Source organism: Schistocerca cancellata, chromosome 6 (assembly GCF_023864275.1).
Source record: "Schistocerca cancellata isolate TAMUIC-IGC-003103 chromosome 6, iqSchCanc2.1, whole genome shotgun sequence".
NCBI lineage: Eukaryota > Metazoa > Arthropoda > Insecta > Orthoptera > Acrididae > Schistocerca > Schistocerca cancellata.
This window is the reverse complement of record NC_064631.1, coordinates 63,559,017-63,579,738: the sequence shown is the minus strand read 5'-3', so window position 1 is coordinate 63,579,738 and position 20,722 is coordinate 63,559,017. Positions and strand designations below refer to the sequence as shown.

Below are 20,722 nucleotides of genomic sequence, written 5' to 3'. Positions count from 1 at the left end.
TGTTTCTACCTGCTGATGACTCGTACGTGTGAAGTTAATCTGATCTGTGAGTTCTGAAAGGGTGAAAAATATGTTTTAAAAAGAGAACTAAATTCATGTTAAAATAATAAAATCAAGAAAAAGGCACAAAAAAGGTGAAATTATAACTCATAAATTGTTGTGAAGACGTCATTGCTAATGTCTACAACATAAGGTAAGCCAATATACATTGCTCATTCAGCCGTAGTACTAGTCCGGGCTTCGGCAGCAGTAAAATCTTCTTAGTTGAGATTTAAATTTCGAAAAATTAGCTGTATATATATTTTTTTTATTTAGTACGTAGCCACAATGCGTTTTTTCAAAAGAACCGCAAGACGGCAGTTAACGTTTCTAAGCACATGCAGTTTCAGTTGTGTCTTGCATTTGTTTCACACAGAAGTATTTTATGATGTTCAGCGGCGCGCCAATACCATCTGTGAACTATTTACAACTAAGCTGCTTCACAACAAGTAATAGATCCGTTAGACTGTATTGTACGGTAGTATAATCAGCACTTCAGCACAAGCTGTTATAGATGAATTAGAACAAATCCTGAAAGTCTTGACACAAGATGTGCATAAACGACAAGAAAATGTCTAAACTCATCTTAATGATGAGACAGGAAAAACGGAAAAGGAATTAAACGCAGTAAAGAGGCACGTGAGGAATGACACATACCATGTGGCTGAAGTAGCTCGGACTTATGATGTTTATTACAGTACAGTACCCTCTGAAAATTGTTATGTTCATGAAATGCATGGAGTAATTTGTAGCCACAATATTATGCAAGTAGAAGTATGGGGCAGAGCCACATTTTTATGTTATTTTGCTGGACTAAAGTTTACTCAAATACAAACACTTCATACTTTCAACTTAATAACACGCATAATAACGAAAATGAGAAAAACTACAACAAGAGATGCGGTGCAAGTTATTTCTCGCAGCAGCAAGTAAAGTTTTGTTGGCGTGCTACGAAGACGTTAATTCTGTGACGTAAGCGATGACGAGACTACTGAATTCCACACGCCATGCAGGATATCATGCTGGTGTATCAATAAAATGAGATTGACAGTAACCCAAATGGTTACACAGTACACTGAACATGACATATTACGCTTGCTATGACACCTTACACAAACAACGAACCACCAGAATGGATGGGGGCAGTTCAGATCTAAATCAGTTATTTGCTAGCATACTCAGCTACCAAGAAGATTAAACGACTGTATTCACACCGTGGTGTTAAGAAACACGTTCACCAGGTACAGAAAAAAAAGTGAACACCATGCTTCGAAATTAAAATTCTTTATATGGGGTCATATTTATTACTATTTCAGTTAGGTACCGCTGAATGCTTTAAAATTATGGATGAACTAAGGCAAAATAAAAGTGAACAGGTATTGTCCTACTCTCATGAAGTGAATAAGGTCCTAGGTTTTCTCTAAGACACTTTACCTACGTTCTACTAAATGAAACTTAACATTATTTTGTAAGTAACTGGAATTGGTGGCGACTTGGTGTTATTCAGTAGATACACATTTGTTGTGGTAAGGATAGGTATACGGTCATTAATTTTTAGGATAAGTCTGTAAAAGGGGATCCGTGTCAAACAACACGGCCCAAATAAGTATTTAGATGCAGGTTGGTCGAGAGTGTGGAATATTGGAAATGGACGAATGGATCGCCCGGAATTTAACTGATGGGTATGTAAACAGGCATTTTTATGAAATGAGTATGCAGCAAAGCAGATACTGTTTCATGCAGAGCAGGTTAGGTCATTTATCTATGTTAGCCAAAATATAAATACCTGAAGCGTCAGAGGTTTGAATGAATAAGTAATACGGTAGCAAACGTCTAAACGGATCTAAGTTAAACTGTGTCAAATGATAATATGACTAATATGATTACTCTTGTCTGAAGCCTTGATCAGAAAACTTCAAGTATTGTTCATTGACAGCCATATTTCGACAAAAATTTCATTTATACAATACAGATCAAAGCAAGCTTCTCACCATGTAACTCACCAGTAGAGTCAAACATTCTATTGGTGTAACTTAGTGAAACTATCGGACGTGTGCAACAGTCGACTGGATATTTATTTATTTATTCCGTGTTGGCGAACAATGGCCCACGTGAAAGTTCCAGTCGCTTCTCTTTTGTCCTATTTTCCTTCAAGAGCCTTACACCCTTTCACCACATCTGTTTTCCATTCTTCAGAGCACTTCGGATTCGTTGTCTGACTGCTCCTGCCTTGGTCTCCTTCTACACCTAACATTTTCCTCTCTAAAGTATCTGCTTCTTCTAATATTTCGTGTATCTCTCAATATTTTTAGCTGCTGTGACTTTGTTGCTTGTTAATTTCTTTTCCCAGTGATAGTTCAAAATAACGTTTTGTCAGTCTATTGTCATTCACACTGTATAAAGTCCAACTAATGTCAGTCTTGTTTCTGTTATTTTTCTTAGCTTTTTGTTGCCCGTTTTCCACGATTCTTATTAGATCTAAATTATTCGATTCTTCCTCTATTTCTGTCTAATTTATACCTGAGCGATAGGCATTCACTTGCGTAGAGACATTCCGGATTCTTTGCTTTTCTTGATACGAACTTTTTATTGCAAATATTTTTTTTTTTTTTGTGATCGTTACGCTCTATACATTTTGTACCCTCTTTCATTTATGAAAATAACCCATTTTCTTGACTCATCTCTTCCTGATATTTGAACCATTCTGACTGACCACGGCCTGTCTGTAAAAATTCTGGTAGCGGTGCATTTTTTATGTTTTTAATAAATTTGTTTTCCGCCACAGAAATTCCTAAATCAGCTTTACTGTTTGTCTCTTCCTAGAGACTGTCTTGTATTTCTGCATCTGCTAGATTTTCAGGCAGTACAATAAAATCATCTGCAAATGCCTGGCAGTTCACTTCCACCCACCCCCTACCCTTGCAGACGCTTATGTCGATACACTGTTTTTTACTTCCCAGTTTCACTGGAGATACGTGATATTGTTTTAAATTTTATTTCCAAATTCTTACAATTTATTGTAATACACAGCTTAAGAGAACTGGAGACAAGCTGCCACCTTGTCTTAGGAAAGGTATTTATTTTATGGACTTCACTTTTTAGACTGTACCTGGAAGCGTTAGACACATCAGCGTAGTTTTATTTATTTTTATTAACTTATTAATTTATTTCACCTGCAAGCTGAGGTCGCCAGGCACAGAATAAAATAGCTCAACAGAGAAAAGGCCACTGTACCTGACGAGATACCAATACCAGTCGACAAAGATTATGCGAAAGAACTCGTTCGTCTTCCAGTAGCAGACTACCGTAGGGCACTGGAGAAGCAAAATATTCCAAACTGTTGGACAAAAGCGTAGCTCATTCCCGTTTCCAAGAAGTGTCGCCGAACAGCTATAGACGCCTATCTGTGGCTTTTGTCTATTGTAGAATTTGGGAAGATGTTTTATGCTTTCATATCATGAAATTTCTGGGGACCGAAAACCTCCTCTGCAGGGATTAACATATGAGTCGGAAACAATGGTCTTGGAAAACTCAGCTCACCCTATTCGCCCACGAGACCCAGAAATCAACACATACTGGCGCCCCGGTTCATGACGAGTTCCTTGACTTCCGTAAAGCATTCGATATAGTTCCCCGCCTAATCAACTAAATAAAACCGTGTGGAGTAACAGACCAGCTTTGTGATTGGTTTGAAGAGTCTAGCACACAGAACAAGTCACGTCATTCTCAAAGGAAATGAATCTTCACAATGAAAGTAACTTCCGGCGGCCGCAAGGGGTTGTGATAGGAACATTACTTTTCACAGTATATAAAAATGACCAAGTGGGCGACCTCTGGAGTTCCACTAGGCTTTTCCTCGGTGAGGCTGAACTAATCAGAGAAGTCGCAACGCAGGAAAATTTTAACAACATGCAATATGACGTGCGGAGGATTGGCAGTTCACGTTCAACATACACTCCTGGAAATTGAAATAAGAACACCGTGAATTCATTGTCCCAGGAAGGGGAAACTTTATTGACACATTCCTGGGGTCAGATACATCACATGATCACACTGACAGAACCACAGGCACATAGACAGGCAACAGAGCATGCACAATGTCGGCACTAGTACAGCGTATATCCACCTTTCGCAGCAATGCAGGCTGCTATTCTCCCATGGAGACGATCGTAGAGATGCTGGATGTAGTCCTGTGGAACGGCTTGCCATGCCATTTCCACCTGGCGCCTCAGTTGGACCAGCGTTCGTGCTGGACGTGCAGACCGCGTGAGACGACGCTTCATCCAGTCCCAAACATGCTCAATGGGGGACAGATCCGGAGATTTTGCTGGCCAGGGTAGTTGACTTACACCTTCTAGAGCACGTTGGGTGGCACGGGATACATGCGGACGTGCATTGACTTGTTGGAACAGCAAGTTCCCTTGCCAGTCTAGGAATGGTAGAACGATGGGTTCGATGACGGTTTGGATGTACCGTGCACTATTCAGTGTCCCCTCGACGATCACCAGTGGTGTACGGCCAGTGTAGGAGATCGCTCCCCACACCATGATGCCGGGTGTTGGCCCTGTGTGCCTCGGTCGTATGCAGTCCTGATTGTGGCGCTCAACTGCACGGCGCCAAATACGCATACGACCATCATTGGCACCAAGGCAGAAGCGACTCTCATCGCTGAAGACGACACGTCTCCATTCGTCCCTCCATTCATGCCTGTCGCGACACCACTGGAGGCGGGCTGCACGATGTTGGGGCGTGAGCGGAAGACGGCCTAACGGTGTGCGGGACCGTAGCCCAGCTTCATGGAGACGGTTGCGAATGGTCCTCGCCGATACCCCAGGAGCAACAGTGTCCCTAATTTGCTGGGAAGTGGCGGTGCGGTCCCCTACGGCACTGCGTAGGATCCTACGGTCTTGGCGTGCATCGGTGCGTCGCTGCGGTCCGGTCCCAGGTCGACGGGCACGTGCACCTTCCGCCGACCACTGGCGACAACATCGATGTACTGTGGAGACCTCACGCCCCACGTGTTGAGCAATTCGGCGGTACGTCCACCCGGCCTCCCGCATGCCCACTATACGCCCTCGCTCAAAGTCCGTCAACTGCACATACGGTTCACGTCCACGCTGTCGCGGCATGCTACCAGCGTTAAAGACTGCGATGGAGCTCCGTATGCCACGGCAAACTGGCTGACACTGACGGTGGCGGTGCACAAATGCTGCGCAGCTAGCGCCATTCGACGGCCAACACCGCGGTTCCTGGTGTGTCCGCTGTGCCGTGCGTGTGATCATTGCTTGTACAGCCCTCTCGCAGTGTCCGGAGCAAGTATGGTGGGTCTGACACACCGGTGTCAATGTGTTCTTTTTTCCATTTCCAGGAGTGTAAATAAATGTAACATATTGCCTATATGTGAACAGAAAGACACTTTTTTGTATGATTACACGGTAGCAGAACAACTTGCTGAGTCCAGTGCGTTGTCCTCGAAGTCTTCCATGAACAAATTATCTACCAGAGGGAAGAGGGGGCTTACCATAGCAACTCTGTCAATCTGCTGGTAAAAGTCACCATTAAACTGAAAGTAAGATAACAAACGCACATGTTCAAATAAGGCCGTAATGTTCTTATCAAAATGTTGGCTGATAAGAGATAAAGAGCGGTTTAAAGCTACACTGGTATATAATGATACCACGTCAAAACAAAAGAGCACATCCGTACTATTTAGCCCGATATTGCTGAGTCTCTGAAGAAAATCCATAATAGAATTACGAATGTGGTGACTACATTTCTTACCAATGGTTTATCATTTCCAGGCCTCGCCTGTGCGCTGGTGAGGTGGTCATAGTTTCCACCACTGCCAGTATCTGGCGCAAAGTTTTCTCCAGCCTGGTGGCGACGGGTCCGTCTTTCCCTAGTCCTCCCAAATGAATTTTGGCCGGCGCCTACATGGCTGGAATAAACGCTTGTAGCTTCACATCACATGGTGATCAGTATTCTGCAGCGCCTATTGCAAAAGCACTTGTAAAAGTCCTCCGGAAGCACCACCTCACAAAAGCTCTATTATTGGGAGCTGCAAATGGCCAATGAAAATGCCTATACTTTCCTCCAGATTCTGATTAGATGGGTTGCGTAAAGGCCAAATAATTTCGGAAAGCATTTTGGACGCTCGCAAATTAGAGGGGTAGGCCGCCAGCCTTCGTGGCGAGTAAAGTCGTGTGCCCTCTGGGGCAGGAGTGGCGTTGTGGTAGTGTATTTCTTAAGTCGCGAGAAGCTGAGCCTTTGCGATCAACCCAGTTCTTCCTTGCGGTACAGAAAATTGAAACAATCCGAATGTGTGTTCCCTTGAGTGAATTTCATTTCGAGTTCAGCCTTTCTGGCTTTTCTAGACGAGTGTTGCACTTTAGCAATCGTGCAGATGCTCAATAGAGAGGAACAAAAAATTTGGATTTGGAGCTCAGTAGCTCGCTGGTCGGCAGTGTTTAACTGACCGAAGTGGACTTGGCAATGTTTTCACTGAAGCAATGAATGTCGCTTGCTTTCGTGAAAATTTGAGTGTGTTGTTTTTTTTTAATTTATTTACAACATGTTCCATTACAATACCTGTAATACTGCATGTCCACTGTTCAGCCAGAACATTATGACCACCGACCTACTTTCGATATGAACCCGTGCAGGCGATGGGAGTGTTACCTGCCGACGAATGACTGCTAGTAATAAATGTTAACGGTACATGTAGTATCAGCAGTCCGTGTGTAGAATGGGGGAGGCGCGCGACCTTTCTTAAAAGGGACCCTCCCCATCGCACCCCCCTCAGATGTAGCTATAAGTTGACACAGTGGATAGGCCTTGAAAAACTGAACACAGATCAATCGAGAAAACAGGAAGATGTTGTGTGGAACTGAGGAAAAAACAAGCAAAATATAGAAATTGAGTAGTCTATGCGCATGATAAGCAATATCAAGGACATGTGAGCTCAGGAGCGCCGTGGTCCCGTGGTTAGCGTGAGCAGCTGTGGAACGAGAGGTCCTTGGTTCAAGACTACCTTCGAGTGAAAAGTTTTTTATTTTCAGACAATTATTATCTGTCCGTCCGTCCGTCTGATGTGAGGTAACTGCGCCGTAGTATGGCGACGCTACACCTAAACCGAAAAATTTGAAAACGTTAAAAACATATGTTTTGACAAAGTACAGGGAAAACTGTGCGACTGTGAAACTGTTGCATTCATTTGTTGCAGTTTACGTGACAAACTCTTATTTTTTCATCACTTTTTTGGGAGTGATTATCACATCCACAGGAAAACCTAAATCGGGCAAGGTAGAAGAATCTTTTTACCCATTCGCCAAGTGTACAAGTTAGGTGGATCGACAACATATTCATGTCATGTGACGCACATGCCGTCAGCAGTGTCGTACAGAATATATCAGACGTGTTTTCCTGTGGAGGAATCGGCAGGTCCTTTCGTCTACTAATCGCACGCTTATGCGGTGCGGTCACAAAACACAGACACTGAACTTATTACAGTGAACAGAGACGTCAATGAACGAACCAACAGATCATAACATTGCGAAAATAAAAGAAGTAAATTTTTCATTCAAGGGAAGACTTGAACCAAGGACCTCTCATTCCACAGTTGCACACGCTAACCACGAGACCACCACGCTCCTGAGTTCGCATGATCCTTGATGATGCTTATCTTGCGCATGGGCTACTCAGTTTGTATATTTTGCTTATTTTTTCCACAGTTCCACACATCATCTTCCTGTTTTCTCCATTGATCTGTGTTCAGTTTTTCAAGGCCTATCCACTGTGCCAACTTATAACTTAAATCTGAGGGGGGTGCGATGGGGAGGTTAGTTTTACCGAGGGCAGACTGAGATGGCCTGGAGGCTCGGCACGAGAATTTCGAAAACGGCACGACTTGTCGGGTGTTCGAGAAGTGCTGTGGTGAGTGTGTTAAGTATGTGGCGAAGCTAAGGTGACACCACGTACAAACGTCGTGAAGTTGAGCGGCAACTCCTCATTACAGATGTCGGACGTCGCACACTCGGCAGAATGCTACGGGGTGCATTCAAGTTCTAAGGCCTCCGATTTTTTTTCTCCGGACTGGAAAGAGATAGAAACATGCGCATTGTTTTAAAATGAGGCCGCGTTCATTGTCAATACGTCCCAGAGATGGCAGCACCATACGGCAGATGGAATTTTACCGCCAGCGGCGAGAATGAGAACTGTTTTAAATACTTAAAATGACGACGTTTTCCTTACTTGAACAGCGTGCAATCATTCGTTTTCTGAATTTGCGTGGTGTGAAACCAATTGAAATTCATCGACAGTTGAAGGAGACATGTGGTGATGGAGTTATGGATGTGTCGAAAGTGCGTTCGTGGGTGCGACAGTTTAATGAAGGCAGAACATCGTGTGACAACAAACCGAAACAACCTCGGGCTCACACAATCCAGTCGGACGACATGATCGAGAAAGTGGAGAGAATTGTTTCGGGGGATCGCCGAATGACTGTTGAACAGATCGCCTCCAGTGTTGGCATTTCTGTGGGTTCTGTGCACACAATCCTGCATGACGACCTGAAAATGCGAACAGTGTCATCCAGGTGGGTGCCACGAATGCTGACGGACGACCACATGGCTGCCCGTGTGGCATGTTGCCAAGCAATGTTGACGCGCAACGACAGCATGAATGGGACTTTCTTTTCGTCGGTTGTGACAATGGATGAGACGTGGATGCCATTTTTCAATCCAGAAACAAAGCGCCAGTCAGCTCAATGGAAGCACACAGATTCAACGCCACCAAAAAAATTTCGGGTAACCGCCAGTGCTGAACAAATGATGGTGTCCATGTTCTGGGACAGCGAGGGCGTAATCCTTACCCATTGCGTTCCAAAGGGCACTACGGTAATAGGTGCATCCTACGAAAATGTTTTGAAGAACAAATTCCTTCCTGCACTGCAACAAAAACGTCCGGGAAGGGCTGCACGTGTGCTGTTTCACCAAGACAACACACCCGCACATCGAGCTAACGTCAGCAACAGTTTCTTCGTGATAACAGCTTTGAAGTGATTCCTCATGCTCCCTACTCACCTGACCTGGCTCCTAGTGACTTTTGGCTTTTTTCCAACAATAAAAGACACTCTCCGTGGCCGCACATTCACCAGCCGTGCTGCTATTGCCTCAGCGATTTTCCAGTGGTCGAAACAGACTCCTAAAGAAGCCTTCGCCGCTGCCATGGAATCATGGCGTCAGCGTTGTGAAAAATGTGTACGTCTGCAGGGCGATTACGTCGAGAAGTAACGCCAGTTTCATCGATTTTGGGTGAGTAGTTAATTAGAAAAAAAATCGGAGGCCTTAGAACTTGAATGCACCTCGTAGAACAGGAGAGGCGGCGCCTTGTAGCGGAACTAACATCAGACTTTAATGCTGGGCAAAGTACAAGCGTTTCTGGACACGTAGCGAACCGAACATTCCTAACGAAGGTCCTCTGCAGCTGCCGACCCACGCGTGTCCCAATATTAACACCACGATATCGGCACTGGATATTTGCGCCGACTGGATGGCGAGAATCCGTCGTCTTCCAGGGGGACAGCTCCTTGACACCTGTATTACGGGACGGAGACAAGCTGGCAGCGGCTCCATTATGCTCTGGGGAACATCCACGTGGGAATCTGTGGGACGCGTGAAGCTCGTGCAAAGCACCATAACGGCCAATGAGTATCGTACACTGGTTGCAGACCACGTACACCCCTTCTTGACAATCATGTTTCCAGAAGGCAGCGTCGTAAGGCCAGGGGTGTGACAGAGTGGTTCGAGGAACACAGCGGCGCGTTCCACCTGATGTGGCGGTCCCCCAACTCGCCAGATCTGAACCCGATCAAACACATCTGGGATGTGATTGAACATGGCGTCACAGAACTGAATTGAAATATGTAAAATTAACTCATAAACTGTAAAATTATTTTCCTTCATCCTGCATTTATTTTTGTGTTACCTGATTAGTGAAGGGACTGGGAAAACGGATGTAAAATTAAAACTAAAATGAAATAACCTTGAACTAAACGCTGTATTTTAGTCAATCTGCAAATGGGATAATAGCAGTTAAAGGGTTAATATATTCAATTTAGCTGTAAGTACCACCACTGTAAGTCAAAAGGCTATAGGACACCACATTGTAGTACACTGGCACACTGGTATAATTTTGCACAAGTTGTCACTGCCTTTTCCCGACTTTCTGAATGTTATATGATTACATTTCCCCTGTCAGAACACTGAAAATGGTTTTGGAACTACAAATGAACAGAGTAAAATGGTATCTACTGTCAGTTGTCCAGTGTATCAAATATGCTATGTCTACAGAAACACCATTCTGAGGAATTAAAAGCAAAATTTCTTTAGTAGAAATGGAATCAGGAACTCTTAAAAACTGTTTAATAATGCAATAAAGCTAAATCAATAACACTAATCCATCTACACTTCTCAAAAACTGACTGTGGATGACAAGTGTCTGAGGTCATTGTTGTCCAGAGAGTACCAAGTAATACACAACTGACCTTCATAAGAAATTTAGTGCATTTTGTGAATGAACACAGTTTGAACAGATGTTATCATATCTGAGACCAGGAGTTGCTAGAGCTTATGTGCACCCAGATACACTGGCTGGAGCCACAGGAACCTGTTTTGGGTAGTTAGTTAGTTAATTAGTTAAGTAGTTAGTTAGTTATGTACTTCTAGATCATACTGATGATAAACATTACCATATGGAACATATGCACATGCACATAAATGACTAAAAAATTTATATAGCTCTTTCTTTAAACATTAAAAATAATTTACACTCAAGAATTCCTCTGTGGTATACAACAAGTGGTTAAGGAGATTCATCTTTAATCTACATCTGAAAATACTTTCTATCTGCATACATGTTATTTCCATGGACATATCATCAACGAGTTTTATAGCTGCATATTTCAGCCATTTTTGTGCCAAAGTTAAGTTCATTAAAGGGTGACACAGCACATATTTCCTTCTAGTGTTGTACTTGTGAATGTTCCTATATTTTTCAAAGTCAGATGAATTGCTGAAGACAAATTTCTAATGTGAATAAAGGTACTGTGCGGATGTGGTTAATATTCCCAGTTGCTTAAAGAGATGCATGCTAGGTGTATGATATGAACCCATCACATTATTCTCATTACTTCCTTCTGTGCAATGAATAGTTCTTGCCTTAGTGATTTGTTATCCTTGGGTATTATTCTCTAAGGAATCAGTTCATGGAAATATGGAAAAATGCGTTAAATTACTGGCTTTGATATTCCCCAAGTTGGTAATTATTCCTCTGGCAAAATTAGCCAAACATAAATGCTTTAGCTGATCCACTATATGGTTCTTATATTTTTTTTCCCATCAGTATGCACACTTTAGAATTATCTACCCTCCACATTATTCTCTGGTGGTATAACAGGTTAATACAAGTTGGAATATGCTAATGGTACTGAACTGGATGACCTGCGTTCTTTCAGTTGCCCATACACTGGCCCATCAAGAGTAACTTGAAGCAAATAATTCTGATCAGAAAAGGAGCTCATCCCCCAGAAGTGAATGCCACACCATGTTACCCACCTGTGGCAGAGGTTTGGGCTCTCCAACATGTAGACCAGCAACTTCTATGAGGGCGGGCACCCTGGGGATGACTTGGTCGATGCTCCAGTGGGTGTTGAGCAGCACAAGGCTGGCGTTGCGCACAATCTGGTGCGTAGGCGGCACTCCTGGACCGAAGACGCCATGCACCAAGGCGTCCACCTGCCTGTCCGACAACCAGCGGTAGCCCAGACGTGTGTAAACATATGCCAGTGAGTGCTTCAGACGCTGCCAGAATGTGAATGGTGCAATGGCGTCTGAATTGAACAACTCCGTGTACGCTGGGTGGTCTGGGTTCCCCACCTGTTCTGGCAAAAAAACATTTCTCACAGTAGTTCACATCACAGTTTCCATATTTCACAAGCAAAATACACTCAGGAGCAACTGAATTAGACACCTTCTTGTATCTCAGCGTGATGGCAACTGAGACTTCAGTATTGAGACTGCACAGCTGCTGACATACAGTGTGACTGATGCTAAAAACCACTTGCAACATGATGAGTGGTGCCCTAAACTACAGCGTATGGCTAGTGTATAGGGACTAGAGATCAGAAATGGGTTCGTTAAATTTGCTTTTTACTTTTCATTGGACTCTACGGCATCATCTTCAAACTCACCGTCTTTTTATGGTTGGATGCTCAACAATATCCACCACTGCCCATTTAAATAAAAACTTATGACTAGAGTCTATTTACAGGTACAAATGGACTATGACAACTTGTGTGTGTGAGTAAAAAATTTTTCAAAGTGTGCTGTAAATTTATTAAACAAGAATACAACCTTACTGTTTGCACTGGACAACTTTTTTATATTTTCCATCTGAAGTCTGGAATACAGCATTGAACTTCTTCCATACATCACTCTCACTCTTATGGAGCAAATTTTCAACGGTATATATAGCATCACATAATTTTGGACTTACAATCTTCAAAGTCTTACAAAAGACAGCTTCATTAGAGGCCATCTTATCCAGAGACTTAGTGATTTCCGCCCTGTCAGTGCTAACAATCACAGCAAGATCGTGCACTTAACTTCTGTGCTGGATGATGGCTTTACACTCCTGCACCGAGCGAGGTGGCGCAGTGGCTAGCACACTGGACTCGCATTCGGGAGGACGACGGTTCAATCCCGCGTCCGGCCATCCTGATTTAGGTTTTCCGTGATTTCCCTAAATCACTTCAGGCAAATGCCGGGATGGTTCCTTTGAAAGGGCACGGCCGACTTACTTCCCATTCCTTTCCTAATCCGATGAGACCGATGACCTCGCTGTCTGGTCTCCTTCCCCGAACAATCCAATCCAATCCTACACTCCTGCACATTTTAATAAGGGGAACAAGTCGAAGAACAGAAAGTGACCATAGTGCCATCATTGCCAGACTCGTCATACTCAGGGGACTAAAGGAGGAAGTAAGAAAGCCAGGATAACATTGACGTAAAAGTGGCATCTTGATTTCTTGCATTCCTCAACATTGGACTCATAACTGCTTCATTTCTGATCTCTAATAGGGACTGGCTTCAGCCATCCAAGAACACTTCAGACCATCAAGCAGCCAGTAGCTTCACCTCGAGGAAACCTGCTGTTACCTGTAGACTTGGATACGTACAGCATTAGTTCAGTGAAGGACTCTGCTACTGCATATAGTAATCTGGTTTTGAAACCTTCGACATTCTAGTTAAACGATCTTGTCCTGTTTTGGACACTAAAGAAATTTGACTTGTCATGGACAGCTTATGAGCTATTTCAAATGCTGCACTGTGATCTTGTAGAATAAATCAGTGCATCTGTCAATTACAATGCTGAATACTTCACACCTTCTGCACAGGGCGTCGAACTTATGAGGACAACCACAGGTCTCGCGATGGACTTCACAAGACGTTTAAAGCTGTAGCCTTACTTCCTAATCCCAAATCCGTGAGCACAGCTAATAGACATAGGTCTGACTTGGATCCAAGGAGCGCCCATCTCACTCAATGTGTGATAGGTCAGGTGATCTGGAGTGCAAAAAAAAGCATTCTCCTATCAGCGGTGTACTCCTCAGATATACAAGTCAAGTATTTTTACAATTACACCACCTCACTTGGAGGTTAAAAACAGGGCAACAGATCAGCCATCAGGATTGCACAAGTTTACATGATCTCTGACTTTAAGACTCAACGGAGGATGAGAGCCCAATCAGTCTCTTAACATCATACCAAAGAATCAAGGAAAACCTGGCTACGTTTCTGGGAAATCTCCCTCCATGCAGTTTACCAGCAAGTCAATCAAGCATAAACCATGGACGGTAGGAGACTGTGAGAAACACGTTGCAGAGCTAGAATGTGATGTGAGTATGCAGCCCAGGGAAGCTGATGTAATCGTCAGTCTTCGAATAAGGCAATGAAATTCACAGCAGACAGTGCAAACTGTTGAACTAGATGGGTTCCACACCCAACCAAAACTGTGGGTGGAGCTGTACAGTTCGTCATGGAGATGTGAATAAGAAGACATCCACCCCATATTATGATTACATGGAGCGGTCGTTTCTCTGCCTGGCTCTCTTCCGCCTATCAGATCAAAATTCCAGTGCTCCAGCAAACGGCCAAAACTGAATGAGAAGCTGTGGAGTTCACCACAACAATCTGGACACGATAGCAGTCATCTCATTCTGTGGCCATATAGTACAGACAATTTCTGGACATGAACCCCTTCTATTGATCAGGTCAAAACATGCATCATCACAGCTGCTACAGTTTCGCAGCACTGAACCAACTATGAGAGTGCAGTTGTACAATTCATCATGATCATCTGACCCAGATGGCAGGTGTCCCATTCTATGGTTCCACTTCTTGGTCCAATACATTTCTCTCCATAAGATTCTTATGAAAACTGTGTAATACAAGCATATAAAATATCCAATATACTTTTGATGAGCCCATTATCCAGAGATCAGTCATTCTGTTGCATTCAAACCATTCGCAAGACTTTGCCATTGATCATGTCTACTGGCATTGGCTTTTCATGTTGCCACTTCATCTGATTTTGTTCAATTATCTTGGTGTAGCATTGACCTTCCTAGCCGCTGTGTCCTCCATAATACACTCCTGGAAATTGAAATAAGAACACCGTGAATTCATTGTCCCAGGAAGGGGAAACTTTATTGACACATTCCTCGGGTCAGATACATCACATGATCACACTGACAGAACCACAGGCACATAGACACAGGCAACAGAGCATGCACAATGTCGGCACTAATACAGTGTATATCCACCTTTCGCAGCAATGCAGGCTGCTATTCTCCCATGGAGACGATCGTAGAGATGCTGGATGTAGTCCTGTGGAACGGCTTGCCATGCCATTTCCACCTGGCGCCTCAGTTGGACCAGCGTTCGTGCTGGACGTGCAGACCGCGTGAGACGACGCTTCATCCAGTCCCAAACATGCTCAATGGGGGACTGATCCGGAGATCTTGCTGGCCAGGGTAGTTGACTTACACCTTCTAGAGCACGTTGGGTGGCACGGGATACATGTGGACGTGCATTGTCCTGTTGGAACAGCAAGTTCCCTTGCCGGTCTAGGAATGGTAGAACGATGGGTTCGATGACGGTTTGGATGTACCGTGCACTATTCAGTGTCCCCTCGACGATCACCAGTGGTGTACGGCCAGTGTAGGAGATCGCTCCCCACACCATGATGCCGGGTGTTGGTCCTGTGTGCCTCGGTCGTATGCAGTCCTGATTGTGGCGCTCACCTGCACGGCGCCAAACATGCATACGACCATCATTGGCACCAAGGCAGAAGCGACTCTCATCGCTGAAGACGACACGTCTCCATTCGTCCCTCCATTCACGCCTGTCGCGACACCACTGGAGGCGGGCTGCACGATGTTGGGGCGTGAGCGGAAGACGGCCTAATGGTGTGCGGGACCGTAGCCCAGCTTCATGGAGACGGTTGCGAATGGTCCTCGCCGATACCCCAGGAGCAACAGTGTCCCTAATTTGCTGGGAAGTGGCGGTGCGGTCCCCTACGGCACTGCGTAGGATCCTACGGTCTTGGCGTGCATCCGTGCGTCGCTGCGGTCCGGTCCCAGGTCGACGGGCACGTGCACCTTCCGCCGACCACTGGCGACAACATCGATGTACTGTGGAGACCTCACGCCCCACGTGTTGAGCAATTCGGCGGTACGTCCACCCGGCCTCCCGCATGCCCACTATACGCCCTCGCTCAAAGTCCGTCAACTGCACATACGGTTCACGTCCACGCTGTCGCGGCATGCTACCAGTGTTAAAGACTGCGATGGAGCTCCGTATGCCACGGCAAACTGGCTGACACGGACGGCTGCGGTGTACAAATGCTGCGCAGCTAGCGCCATTCGACGGCCAACACCGCGGTTCCTGGTGTGTCCGCTGTGCCGTGCGTGTGATCATTGCTTGTACAGCCCTCTCGCAGTGTCCGGAGCAAGTATGGTGGGTCTGACACACCGGTGTCAATGTGTTCTTTTTTCCATTTCCAGGAGTGTATATGGGTCACAGCGTATAAAGAAGAGCATCAGGCCCAACATAGTTAAGTTTACACTCCACATACAGCGCACCTGACAAGGAGTATGCTATGCAACCGCCTTACATTAAACAAATACTTCATAAATGGACAGTCATCCAGCAAACTTGAATATAAGGTGGCACAGAGCGGAAAGTACCTCAAGACAGTAGCTGGGCAATTGTCAAGGTGTATCAGGTCAGTGTCTCTGCGAGCATCTCAGGACTCATCTGCAGATGCCACCAAGGAGAACCAAACTGGACATTATTCAAGTGGTGTTAAACATACACTGGATTTTCGACTATACCGATGTTTGAATACAGATCAGTGCAAGTGAACGTTGAACTGCATTAATCAGCCAAAACATTATGACCACCTAACCATTAACGTATTTGTCTGTTCAAAATGGTTCAAATGGCTCTGAGCACTATGGGACTTAACTGCTGTGGTCATCAGTCCCCTAGAACTTAGTACTACTTAAACCTAACTAACCTAAGGACATCACACACATCCATGCCCGAGGCAGGATTCGAACCTGCGACCGTAGCGGTCACACGGTTCCAGATTGTAGCGTCTAGAACCGCACGGCCACTCCGGCCGGCTATTTGTCTGTCCTTGGAGTGAAGTACATTACTGATTCCGTGAACCAGGGATCCAACAGATTGCTGGTATGTTTGAGGAGATTGTGGCATTAGATGTCTACGCACAGATCGTGTAATTTAGGATGAGTTCCATAAGATTTACATCAGGCGAATTTGGTCACTGAGACAACGTGAGTTCGCTATAATGGTCCTCAAACCACTGTACCACGATTCTGGCTCCGAGACATGGACAATTACACTGCTGATAGATGACATCACTTTCAGGGAAGACATCAAGCATGAAAGGATGCAAGTGGTTCTCAGTTGTCAGTGTGTCTTCAATTACTACCAAAGATCCCATGTAAGCGCAGGAGAAAGTCTCCCATAGTATAATACTGCTCCTACCAGCCTGCGTCTGTGGCGCATTGCACGTTTCGAGTCACCGTTCACCTCGATGAGGCCATAGACCTAGAGTAACAAAAATGTGATTCACCCAAAAAGCCGACATGTTTCCATTGATCGGCAGTCGAATCCAGATGGTCCTGTGCCCACTGCAATCGTTACTGACGACGTTGTTGGACCAACATGTGAACACATAGGGTGGGATGCTGAGAAGCTCCATATCCAACAACTTACGATGAACGGTGTGCTCTGAAACACTTGTGCGGGCACCAGCGTTGTGCTGGTGCCACAGATCACCAACCACCCCACTTTACAGAGCAGACAAGACTATGAACACCACGTTCTGTGAAGAGTCGTGGATGTCCAACCATTTAACGTCTAGTGGTAGTTTCAGTGTCTTTCTACATCTTTTTGCAAATGCTCACGACAGAAGCACGTGATCATTCGACCAGATTCGCCATTCTCGAGGTACTCTTTCACAGGCTCTGTATAATAATAATCTGACCTTTGTGAAAGTCGCTTATCTCAATGGATTTCCCCATTTGCAGCCCGTACCTTCAGTAGGATGATCCCCCGTTTGTGACTGCTCTGCTTATGTACTTTTGTTACTGCGTCACATACCCGCGACCCCACCGGGCGGCATCCAAGATCGCGGTGGGACGTGGTCATAATGTTTTCGTTAATCAACATATGTTACCATGCACAATCTTCATACCCCAGTGAAATACTGTAAAACTTCTATTGTCCCTTTGAGTCTCAACAATATGAAAAGACAAGGTTTTAAAATTTTCCATAGAAGTAATCTTTTTTTTTTTTAATAATAAGAAACGAATACAATAAGAAATTGCCAAAATGTAAACGACCAAGAATTTTTAGGAGGTGGTTTCACTTTGGAACCAATAGGACATACAGTTTTCAATCAGTCACTACTTTATGTGATACATCTTCAAGCAAATTCAAATTTTTACTAAAGAAAATCCCACATCTCAAAATGCTTAAAAGAAATTGTAGTTCTACATAACAAGCAAAAATGGTCGTAAAATTTACTACATTTTGTATTAAAACTACATACTACTACAGTGATTTCATTTGAAGCCACTCCAAGCAATATTACCAACATAAATTACATTATAAAAGCTCAAGATATACTTGTGTATTGTGTATGGAGTATTGAACTGGGGACCTAGAAACGACGGAAAGGCTTTCCCCTGCCACAGCCCCCAGTGGTTCACAACCCCACAACAGGCCACAGTTGTCCACCCGCCCCACCGCCGCCCCACACCGACCCCCAGGGTTATTGTGCAGTTCGGACCCCAGAGGACTCCCCCCCCCCCCCCCCCGGAAACGTCTCATTCCAGACAAGTGTAACCCCAATGTTTGCGTGGTAGAGTAATTGTGGTGTACGCGTACGTGGAGACAGTGCTTGTGCAGCAATCGCTGACAGTGTAACTGAGGAGAACCAGCCCGCATTCACGGAGGTAGATGGACAACTGCCTTAGAAACAATCCACAGGCTGGCCGGCACACCGGACCTCAGTATTAATCCGCCTGGTGGATTCATGCCGGGGACCGGCACGCCTTCCCGCTCGGGAAGCAGCGCGTTATACCGTACGGCTAAGCGGGCGGGCGAGATATACTTACTTTTACTGTCAATGATCTCCTCAATATGGTCATTACAAAAAGAACCGCACGTCACAGTCTCCTATAATCAACTAGCAGGGGCTGGGGAGGGGCTGTTGTTTTGATAACCATAAATGGTAGCCACAATGCATAAATTCGTAGAAGTACCTCAGTGTACCACTAGATGTTTCTCTCTTTCAACACTATCAGTGGTTTGATGCCAAAGGCACTAGTAGTTCAATAATAATAGAGCTCGTACGGAAAGATATAGGTGTTCGTTCTTTCGGCGCACTATACGAGAGTGGAATAATAGAGAATTGTGAAGGTGGTTCAATGAACCATCTGCCAGGCACTTATATGTGATCTGCAGAGTATCCATGTAGATGTAGATGTAGAATAAAGTACTGGCTTACTGGTACTCAAAGGGTTAATAACTCAATGTAAATTGTTGCTAACTGTGTCGTCATGTATTTTCCCCTTAGCAGTTGCTTTACACTGTTTCGCCATGCGTTGAATTTGTATAGTTGCCATTTGCAAGGAAACTACCTTATAATAACAGAGCGTTCTCTTTCTGCCACATTTATATATTTGTCACCAAGTGTACTGGTTGAGTTAGACGACCAACTGTACATTTTGGTTCCTTTACATAATCCAATTTTCAATTCATTTGGGCTACTTTTAGGGGGTGCTACAATTCTACACAAATTTTAGTGTTGATGTGTATTCAGATTTGATATATTGACCATTTGCTAAGTGACGGTCTCAGATGAAGCTCTGAAAGGTTAAAAAGTACTAGAATTTTTTCCTAAGGCGTACGTAGTTTACTCACCATGACAGCCAGAAAACTGAAGGGAAATACACTGACAAGCCAAAACATTGTGACCCCTGTCCTACGCAGGGCTGAATGCCTCAGGTGGTGTTGCGGACACGTGGCACAGTAAGGAAGGAATTTATGCGGAAGACAGACGAATGGGCAGTCATTATAGCGAAGATACGGGAGGCAAATGTGGAAATCCACTGATGCAAGTAATTTTGACAAAGGGCACATTGCTGCGGCTGGAAACGAAAATATCTGAAAAGGCTGTTTGCGTACTACTGTCGTGAGCACCTATAGAAAGTAGTTAAAGGATGGTGAAAAGACGCGTAGACTGTATGGTATTGGACGTCCATGCCCCATCACAAAACGTAGAGGACGGAGGATCCCACACTGTGTAACCTAGAGTAGGCAGCGATCTGTTCAAATGGTTCAAATGGCTCTGAGCACTATGCGACTTAACTTCTAAGGTCATCAGTCGCCTAGAACTTAGAACTAATTAAACCTAAACAACCTAAGGACATCACACACATCCATGCCCGAGTCAGGATTCGAACATGCGACCGTATCGGTCGCTCGGTTCCAGACTGTGGCGCCTAGAACCTCACGGCCACTCCGCGATCTGTGACACATCTGGCGACAGAACACAGTGCTGGCGAAGACACAAGTGTTTCGGGGCATACCGTTCTGAGGCTATTGTTGAACACGGAGCTCCACATCGCACAACCCCTGTGTGTCCCTCTATTGACCCCATAACATCGTCAGTTACGATTTCAGTGAGCACAGTATCACTGATTTTTCTCTGTGGAACAATAGCAACGTGTCACCTGTCGAATAAATCGCATTTCTTGTTAGAACAGGTTGATGGTTGGGTATTTACACGCCGTCATCCAGGTGAATAGCTGCACGAAGCATCAACCACTCCACAGGTGCTGGCCGATGAGGGTAGAATCATGCTATGGGGTACATTGAGTTGGCCTTTCGTGGGATCTGGTGGTGGTAATCGATAGCATCATGACAGCAGTGAACTGTATGAACATTATTGCGGGCCACGTGCATCGCTTCTTGCTTGAAGTCCCCACTACAATGGTGTAGGATAACTGCCCGTGTTACAAGGTCAG

At 44.8% G+C, this 20,722-nt stretch overlaps 1 protein-coding gene across 1 annotated transcript in view; it reads right to left on the bottom strand.

The window, feature by feature from the left end:
* The window catches only part of LOC126190738 (UDP-glycosyltransferase UGT5-like), a 193,471-nt gene that overhangs the window by 104,853 nt on the left and 67,896 nt on the right, over nt 1–20,722 (bottom strand). Inside the window, exon 4 of the mRNA XM_049931231.1 lies at nt 11,652–11,972. Within this exon, the coding sequence (XP_049787188.1) occupies nt 11,652–11,972 (321 nt within the window). The remainder of the gene's footprint in view (nt 1–11,651; nt 11,973–20,722) is intronic.